We start from the raw sequence: 10042 nt of genomic DNA, 5'->3' as shown, positions 1-10042 counted from the left end.
GAAAGATCTATTTATTTGCATGGCAGATGCTGTTATCCGGGATATTTTGTGTTTATTTTATTCATATCTTATATTTTACTGCTGCATATAAACTGAAGAAATTCGGTAAAGTACCCCAGGTAAGGTTAAAGTGGCAGTTCCCTGCAGTCCAGTTCCTTAACTGCTGCATCAGAGAGTCACCTGCAGTTAATTCAACAGTGATGGGAATTTGCAGCTGTATCCAATGGATTTTGATTGGTCGTAAGTGGATCGTGCTTATGAATCATCTTTGATGGGTGGTGGAGGCAGAGCTGTTGCTCCAGTCTTTCATGGGTAAGACTGCTGGTTACCAAATGCACCAACAATCTGTCGTGGATGGATTGGCAATGAGTAGGCAAATCACACATGTCTGTTGAGACGGGTTTGTTTACCTTTACTCGGTGAGAATTACCGGTTATCACAACATATCATAAACTATGGTGATTCTTCTTCACAAGTGTTCATTGACTGTGGAAAAGTATGAGACCGAGGTATTGATATAGACACTCGTGAAGTCATGCAACTTCAGCTGATCAGACCAATGGCAGTGACATACAGTAGTACTGAAAGGCATTCAGCTCTTTGTGAGTAATGGCTGATTGATACAGAGGTAGTAGCAAGCAGTAAAATATATTGTTCTTATGTCTTTGTCTGCAAAGCATCTCTCCATTACTGCCACACTCATAATTTTCTTCTGTGTATATACAACAGATACTGTTTTGGCCCCCTCTCCTTGCTTGAATGGTAGGTTCATGCACTGCTGTTGCTATTGTGCAGTAGATACCATCTGTGTAGGGATGTAGGGGTCGATGTCTGCTGATGGAGAAGCTAGGAGATGAGGTGGATGGGTCTCAGTTGGCTGTGGCTGAGGGTAAAGTTCCAAACTCCCAGAGGACACTGCCAGACACAGGGTGAGAGAAAGCCAGTGAGATGCGTCTGTTGCCTAGGGGTACATACAATAATACCACTTTAAAGCATAAGAGACTGATGAAACCCTTACCAACTGTGATGTAATCTGAATACATCACATTGCAAAGTGCATGTTTTACAAATGAAGTTTCTTTTGTCTGTTAACTGAATAAAAATCCAGAGCTGGTGCCACAATTTCAATGTATCAGTTTCTGCCACACTGGTAAGGCTTACTGTAAAGGTATATAAGAGCCCTTTTATTTCCTGTGTTGGATTTAAAAGTTAGTTCTGCTTTGTGTCCAAAAGATCATGTACTGTGATAATGCAAATCGGTCGACCATGTCACTTGCTTGCTTCACCTTTAACTTTTTCTGGATCGAGCAAAGAGCTGTATTGAACCAAGTTTAAGAGGTTACATTTTTCTTGCTGCAGTTGCGATCCATATATTTGCATTATAGGCTGAGAATTGAAGACGGTAGTCTCTGTAGATGCGAACCTTGATTTTGCTCTGGAATGTTTTGTGTGTTTAATATCAGGTGAGTATTACCCGGAACAGGTGAGTTGGGGTGCAGGTGAAGAGAGTCCTCCTGGATTGGGGGGTCTGTCTGATCCTCTTGGTCTGTAGGTAGAATCTACAGGACCGAAGCAAATTTGCAAATTTTTATAAAGCAAGTGTTGTTTTCATATGGATGTTACCTGTCTTATTCCACATTAATAAAAGAGCCTGAAAGGCTGTGAAATTACTTATTTTTAGAGAAACCAGAGAATGGTGGTGTGTCTGGAAAATATTTCCCAAAATACAGAAAGTCTTTCATCCCATTTGGAGGACAGCAACAGGTTACATTTGACCACTGCATCCTCCTGGTCGTTTGCATCTTATTTGTGTGCGATACATGCCTGTAGCTATGACTGAGAGAGTTACCTGTTTTTTGTGCGTTACATACAGAATACACAGTGTTTGGTGTGCTGTGTCCATGGCACAGGAGAGTGTTACCTGTCTGACTGCAGTTAGGCTGGTAAGCGTTCCGATGCTGCTGCTGTCTGTGATGACCATAGCCTGGGACAGGAGACTGGACGGGGTGTAAGAGGACAGCTCGGATTTGCTGTACACTGTGAGGGAAAGGGGGGGGGGGGGGGGGGAACATGACTCCAGCGCTCCTCTGACATACACACTGCAGATCCAAATTATGATTTCCCAGAATCAGCTCCAAACATCTGATTCACGTCCTTTACATTGCATTATTGTCATTTAGCAGACGTTATCCAGAGCAACTTAACACAGGTTACAACTTTACATGTTGCCCATTTATACAGCTGGATATTCACTGAGGCAGTTCTGGGTTAAGTACCTTGCCCAGGGGTACAGCTGCAGTGCCTGAGTGGGGAATTGAAGCTGCAACTTTTCAGTTATGAGCCCTGCTCCTCACCACTATGCCACACTGTCCCCAATTTCATTTCACACATTCACACCGGTACACAAGTAACTCAAGCACCCAAGCACCCAAGTGCCCTTACTGTGGCAGGGAAGCTGCGCCATTGTTGCCATGAAGGAGCTGTGCCCCATGTGGCCTGGGAACTGCTGCGTGATTGGTTGCTGGTGCGAGGTATGGAGCTGCTGCTGAAAGGAGATTGGCTGAAGGGTGGTGAATCCGCCGCCCACATTGTTAATTACTGGAACGGTCTGTGGCTGAGTGGAGGCCAGACCTATGGAAAGAGAGACAGGCAGGATGGAATGCTGATGCTGGTGCATGCTGGGTAATGCAGTTTTGCCAATATAGTAGCAGACAATCCAAATACCTAATTAAGGTTGATCATCCGGGACACCGACTGTCAATGTGAATACCAGTTACCCAATGTGTTCTGTGTCTCAATAATAATGTTACTTTGCTTTTTTCATGGATGGCCTAATTCAAGGTCAACTGTCAAGTGTAGATTTTTTCTTGTTCATCATTTACTCAGCTGAAAATGTACTGAAGCATTTCAAGTAAAGTGGTTAGCCTTGCCAAGGCCTCCATAAAAGTTCCCCATGCAGTTAGTGAGTGTGTGAGGAAGTCTGTCTGCCAGTGTGCCTTTTTAAGTCAACTAGGGTGACATGAACAAAGATTCAATCAAATCAGTGAGTCACCAAGTCCATAGTCCTAGAGGTTCATGGAGCCACACACTTGCACCATCACAATCAGCACATCTGTGATTGGACAGGTGGTTCAGGCAGCTTACCAATAAGAAGCGAAGATTCCCCCAGGCTCATGACGCTGGGCAGGGAGGCCATGATGAGGCCCTGGGGGGGTGCAGGTGAGGCAGAGAGTCCGTGCAGGGCAGTCAGGGTGCTGACCGGAGGGAGAGGACCACCTCCTGACACCTTGGGGAGGGAGGGCATGGGGAAGGGTTTTTTTCATTACAATATTACCAGAACATTAGTTTTTGTTCCCAGTATCACAGCTTGGAACTTGGTTTTCACAGCTGCCTAGCAATCATCATGTTCTCAAATCATATTTGCACTGCTGTTTTTCTTGATACTTGATATATTTTTCTGTTGATCTAAAAACGGTCTTGACTTTGCCAGTACTTGCTTGACTCTTTCCTCATTTTCATTTTTGTGTGATCTCATGTTTAAAATAAGTATCGCATAATTTTCAAAGTGTTGGCATCCATACTGGCTTATTTTGATATGTCTTGATTGTCTCATCATCCTTCTTACGGTTATATTTATTTTTATTATTTACTTATTTTTTTCCTTTTCCTATGATTCCTATCCTTTTTAGGTAAAAAGTTGGAAAATCAAGTATTCTTTGAGTATCTTTTGTGTGGCATTGTTTCTGGTCTCACTGGTTTGTGATGTGTCTCCAGGAGGGTGTGGCTTGGCTCCAGCTGGACAGGGCTGACAACCAGTCGGCCACTGACATTCCTGTCTCCATGATGACCTGTGGCAGATCCCAGACTCTCATTGGTGACTTGCTGGCTGTATTTCATGCCTGAATGATATAGGGATGGAGAAGGGCAGAAGGTGTGTGAGGTTGATTGAGTTATGATGAGGTTTCAATCCAGGTACTTAGGCAGAGCGTTACTTCTCTCTTTCTCTCATTCTCTCTCTCTGTCTTCATCTCTTAGCACATCTGATGTCTGCCAGGAGAAACTTGAACATTGATCAAATCGGCCATATGTTTAAACTGGCTTTCAAGGTGCTTGCTGAAACCCACATTTCTTATTATCAGTGGGTTTTTGGCTGCATGTCAATATGCACAAAGCCACTGGAACTACCACGGTATTTAGAGGCCCAAATGAAGAACACTACTAAATGACTTTCTGAATCACAGTTTATGGTCAGAAGTATTATTTGTCATTTGTTATTGGCAGATGGTGCCATGTTCTAGTTACCATGAGAGGGGCTTGTGGGTAGGGTGTGGCTTGAGGAGCTTGTGGTTTGGCTGTTAAAGGGTGTGTCGAGAGCCAGCTTGTGGCGGAAGGCCTCCTCTTTGCGGCGGTTGGCAAACCAGTTGTACACTCGCACCTCTGTCACCAGGTTAGAGCCCAGTCCAGCCAGCTGGGAAGGGGACACACCCCTCTGAAGACACTCCGCCCTGAGGGATAGACACTGATACTGAGGGACAGAGCCACTGAGACAGAAACACTGAAACTGAGGAACCCTGATAAACACTGGCTGTAAGAGACACCGACACTGAGGAAAAGTGATACTGTGAAACACTGAGACAGGAACACTGACACTGAGAGACACACACAGAAACACTAGACAGGAACACTGACACTCAGGGTCTCCAACACTGACAGTCACCGACACTAAGGGACACAGGCAGTGTCATTTCAGGACTAATTGGACAGCACAAATTTCCTCTCGACGTGTCCCCCCTTACCTTCCCTCTCTTCCTCCCTTTGTTACCTGTCTCTCCTCCACCCTCTCACCTGTTGCACTCCTCCACCAGCCCCTCTCTCTCCTCCTTGCTGGGGTTCTTCTGCCTCTCGTAGGCCTGGAACAGGATCTGCTGGGAAGCAGGACCCCATTTAAACCTGTTCCTCCGACCTTTCCTCGAGTCCTCTCCTGTCTCCTCCCCCACTGTAATACCCCGGCTGGCATTGGTGAACTCTGGAGAGAGAGGCAGACGTAAGGAGAGCACACTCTCCAGTTCACTCACAGATTTCACTCAGATTTCACTGGTTTCAGCTTAGGACTTCAATCAGTGTTTTAGGATTTTTACTGTTCGGATTACATTGTACTACACTACATTGTTGTCAATTAGCATACACTTTTATTCAGGGGAACTTACAAAATAAGAGCACAAATATAATAAAGTCACAGGAACAGCATTACGTACAGAACACAGTCAATGACATAGGGAGATGTGTCAGTTCCTCAAACAGTGTTATGTCAACTGGAGCTACCATAAATGCATATTTGCTACAATAAATTCACAAGGGCAATAAATGAAATGAACCCGGAAATTTTCCCAGTAGGTATGCCAAGTCAATTTCACTTAAAATGATCCAGGGTGAATTAATGGAAAGGAATTAAGCATGACTAGATGATCTATTACTCATAGTCTATTCATGTGGATCTGTGGGTCAGGAGGCATTGGTCTGACTGCTGTGCAGACCATATTGCCAAGCGTTTTCATAGGTTATTCATAGTTTATTAATAAATGTTATATATTGAGTTATGTTTCTAGAGCTCAGGGCTAGTGTTCAAACTGTGAATTCCCACATGCATTTCTGATGATGTAGAACAGCGACTTATTCAGGGTAAAAAAAAAGCAATGGTCAATGACTGAATCTGAGGTTAAGGGGTACATCGGTGTAGCTCCCATAACTTCCATACGCATCTCAGGAACTCTGACAAGGCAACTTCCTGATTATAAATTGATCAGCCATTCAAGAAAGTAATACATTTGCAGCCCATAGAAACATTTGTATAAAAATTCTCAGTGTGAGGATGTGAAGGGTTTCAATATTAAGAACCATGTGAGCTGTGACTGTACATGCATTCAAGCGATGGGGAGCCTGTGTTTCGGGACATACGTGTGTATGTGTGGGTGTGTGTGTGTGCGTGCGTGCGTGTGTGTGTGCGTGTGCGTGCGTGTGTGTTCGCGTGCGTGCGTGCGTGTGTGTGTGTGTGTGTGTGTGTGTGTGTGTGTGTGTGGTGAGGGTGCAGGGTGGGCGGGGGCTGTGTGGTGTTCTTTGTGTCCATCTGTTCAGGGCTCTCTGATTTCAGTTGAAGGAGGAAGTAGGCATGTGGTGTTTGCAGGCCCGGTTTACACATCCTTTCCCCCCGAAATGCTTTGAAATAAACCTGACGGACTTTGTCTTTGGCCCCGGCATCTCGTTTCACCAGCTACAAAGAGACCACACCTGGGATTTTCTCCCACGCTGGACACAGACAGACATGAACTTCGGTTTTTTAATCTCCCCCAATCCCATGATTCAGTGCACACCAGTGGGCCGGAACCTCTGGTTTGACTGTTGGCCGGAGGAGGAGAGTCCCAGAGTAACGGATAGGATGTGTGGCATCGTAGACGGTTTATACTCACGCTGGCTGATTTCTCCCTGCTTCCGGACATACCAGGTGTACAACGCTGCCCTCTTCTGGTTCTTCATGGGTGTACCCTTGTTGAGGTGCTGGGAGAGATGAGACTGGTTGAGTCCTGTGGATTCCACCACCTCCCTCTGTGGAAGGTTGTGCTGCTGCATGTAGCTTTTCACCAGCTTGGCTACATGCCATGGATCCTCCCTGCCACACACACAAACACACACACACACACACAGTGTTAACTTTCCACTTGATTGCCACTTTTTCATTCACTCATGAGAGGGTGCATTGAGTTTCAGTGTACTTTTTGCCCAGTATAGACTAACATTTCTGTATGTTAAGCTTCTAGTACATACTCGTTTTTTTGGATTTACACAGATATCATGCTTAAGGTGTTTGTATAAAAGTATTTGTGGCCAGTAAAGAAAAATGTAGGTTACTCTGTAAATAGGACAAAAGACAACCATTTTTCCGAGTACGGTTTTTGTAGGTTTTGCCAGAAATGTTTGCTTCGATTTGAGCATGAGAGAGAGAGAGAGAGAGAGATGTTGACCGTGAGTGATAAGGAGAAGGACAGCAGGTCAAAGTCCAGCTCTCTGGAAAACAAGCTTGCTCATAAACAGCAAATAAATGTACACACCTGATACACTCCCACAGACTTCCAACCATTTGTAGTCACACACACACACATAAACACCTGATACACTCTCACACACAGCCATTTATACTAATACATGCAGGTGCGCACACACACCTAATACACACTTTCAATCATTTACTGTCTCTGCCTCTTTCTCTCTCTCTCTCACACACACACACACCTGACACCTTCAGTTTCCATTTAGATTTAGATACTCCACAATCAAGGTGGAATATATGACTGCACATTAGTGCATTACACTGTGTTACACACACACAACTGTGGCCTAATTTTTTAAAAATCATTTACTCTTATACTGTCTGTTCCTAGAAATACATAACTGATGTTGCCAAGGTTGTTTTAAATGAATATTTCATGTGCCTGCATTGATTTGAATGTTCTCATTTTAGCACATTAGAATGAGTACACTATTAAGCAAACCTGTAATCTTTCAGAATACACAACATGGACGAGATATTTTCCTCCAGGTGTTATGTAAACTCTCTTTGCCACTCTCTCTCCTGCTCTATCTGTGTGTGTGTGTGTGTGTGTGTGTGTGTGTGTGTGTGTATCTGTCTGTTAATCTTAAGCCATCCATGTAGCTCATTTATTAGAGAGGTAGAAATGACCACAGAATAATGAAGGGATGGGTAATTAGTAACTAGAAAAGGAGGAACCCTCTCCTTTATATGCACCACACAGACAGATAGAGACAGAGAAGAAAGGGAGAGGGATGGGGAAGGAGAGGGGAAAGGGGGATGCTGGGGGGTTCAGGGAGAAAACCAAACTGGAGACACGCAAAGGATGGAGGTAAGAGAACGGTAACGCGTAAATGCAGTCAGCTTTCAGGTACTTTGCGGAACATTTTTGTGGACTAGGAGAAGGAACAAAGAAAAAGACGCCATCTTCAACCAACTAAACTTCAGTTTTACGGATTTTCAAAGGATGTCTTATATTGTAACCCTACAGGGAAAAAGCAAAAAAAAAATTAAAAAAGGCCTGCGATACATTGGCAAATAGACTGTTCTATTGTGGAAGGAACCGAATGGAATAGACTGGAATATGAGAGGATCGAGGGACAGGCTGGAGAGAAGGAAGGAGAGAGAGAGAGAGAGATGTGGACTGGGAGGAGGGCACAGGCCCGCGCGGAGGACACTCACTGCAGTAGCCGGTCCACTTCACCCCTCTGCCGGGCAGCCTCCTCCGGGGGAAGCCTGTCCAGCTCCCTGAATATCGGCGGCGGGAAGTCCTCTTCTCCGTCCTCCGAGCTCTCCCCGCCCCCCCCGGTCCCCGCTCTCACCCCCCGCCGAGGCCCTCTCCCGCTCCAGCTCCCCCAGGGCCTGAACCAGGACATCCCGTGACAGTCCGGAGCCCAGCAGGGCCCAGACCAGCTGCTCCTGGAGAGCGGACAGTCGTCCTGCCATGGCTGCCTCTCTTTCCCCCTGTCCTTCCATCAAACTCCCTCTCCACCAACCCCCCTCAACCCTCCCCGCCCCCCCCCACCCCCCAACCTTTACCCCTTACACACTCTCTGCTTGGAATCTCTCTCTGTCTCAATCACAGGTCTCACACACACAAACATGCACACACACATACACACACACTCACACACACACGCGCACATACACACACTTAAATATAGAGACCTTGCCTCCTGTGACAATCTTAGACACTCTTGCAAAGACCACCCTCCCCCCTCTTTTTTTTTCCTGCGCCCAGAGATTTGGTTGAGTGTGCTTGTTTGGTTTTTTGCCTCTGTAGAGCTTACGGATGAGAGCTGCTCGCTTTCGTTTTATCCCTGTTTGCTTTTCGTCTCTGCGTTCGCCTGTCTGGTTTTATATTTCCACCTGCTCTCCTGCTGCCAAAGGTTGCTTTTTTAAAAAAAAAAAAACTTGCAGCCCTCCTGTAACTGTTCCTCTTCTGGAGTCTCTTCCCCCTATCTGTCTAATTTTTTTTTTCTCTCTCTTGCTCTCTCTCTCTCTTTCGCTCTCCCTCTCTCGGGATGAACTTTGCCCCCAAGTCCCTCCATCCCTTTTAGTGCTGTGGACAAAGTGCAGTGTGTGGTGTCTGAACTGAGCTGTAAAATCGAAATGAATTTCCTTCAGACACACACACCAAAGTACCCAAACACATATTGCTTTTTTTCTAACATCGTATTTTATTTTTTATTCTCAATCCCAGTCAAACTGTAATTATCTTTCTGAATGAATGCCCAAAAAGGAAAAGATTTTAGCACTTTTAGTTTGGAGAAAGACAGCCGTCTCTCAGAAACATTTGCAGATTGGCCAAAACCTCACTGTGAACAAATATTCTAGGATGCACACATGTGGAAGTAAATGTGTGGTAGCACTCAGGGAATGGCCGCCTGTATAACCCGGATAAGATCAGATATACACAAACCATAAGTAATGTTCTGCTACAATCACATAGCTTCATACAAGGCCGTCCTTGTTTCACATTTCACATCAGGATATCATATCTACCTGAGAAGTGTGGGTGACACAGTTATCCGTGTACATGTTAGGAGTAGACAACAAGCTGCACATACACAGCAGCCATGGAGAATGTATCTGAGCAGCTGAACTATTTATGACTCCAAGTAAATGTAAGTAAAACGGCAAGCATGTTTTTAAATGAAATAAGTGTAGTTCGATGACGCGAAGTACACTGAATCTGAAAAGGGAAAATGTAGGTGGTAGCCAATGTACAGCGTACTGGCATAATTGTCACACTCCAATCTCACCTTTTAAGAAATATTATTAAAAGGTTGGTCAGCATTATGATGTGAATCTACTAAGTTCTATGCGCACACTGACGCAGCCGAGGACTACATGTGTTCAGCGGTCGAATCTCTTTTATCTTCCCGCACAGAAGGGAACACTTAGGAATAAAGGCATTAAGGCCTATTACTAACAGTTACAAACAAATCTGGGACAGCA

General features: G+C 45.0%; 1 protein-coding gene across 1 annotated transcript; it reads right to left on the bottom strand.

Moving 5' to 3' along the window:
- Positions 1-351: 351 nt before the first annotated feature.
- Positions 352-8588, bottom strand: hnf1a (HNF1 homeobox a). The gene is given in 11 exon segments (XM_036528002.1): positions 352-915; positions 1475-1559; positions 1922-2037; positions 2443-2631; positions 3145-3286; positions 3754-3899; positions 4303-4505; positions 4846-5026; positions 6465-6664; positions 8264-8386; positions 8388-8588. Coding segments are annotated over 11 exon segments (1686 nt in total). The 5' UTR covers positions 8558-8588; the 3' UTR covers positions 352-784.
- Positions 8589-10042: the final 1454 nt, after the last annotated feature.

The sequence above is a fragment of the Megalops cyprinoides genome, chromosome 4 (genome assembly GCF_013368585.1).
Source record: "Megalops cyprinoides isolate fMegCyp1 chromosome 4, fMegCyp1.pri, whole genome shotgun sequence".
In the NCBI taxonomy this organism is placed as follows: domain Eukaryota; kingdom Metazoa; phylum Chordata; class Actinopteri; order Elopiformes; family Megalopidae; genus Megalops; species Megalops cyprinoides.
Note: the sequence above shows the minus strand (reverse complement) of the source record. Positions and strands in the feature narration are given on the sequence as shown.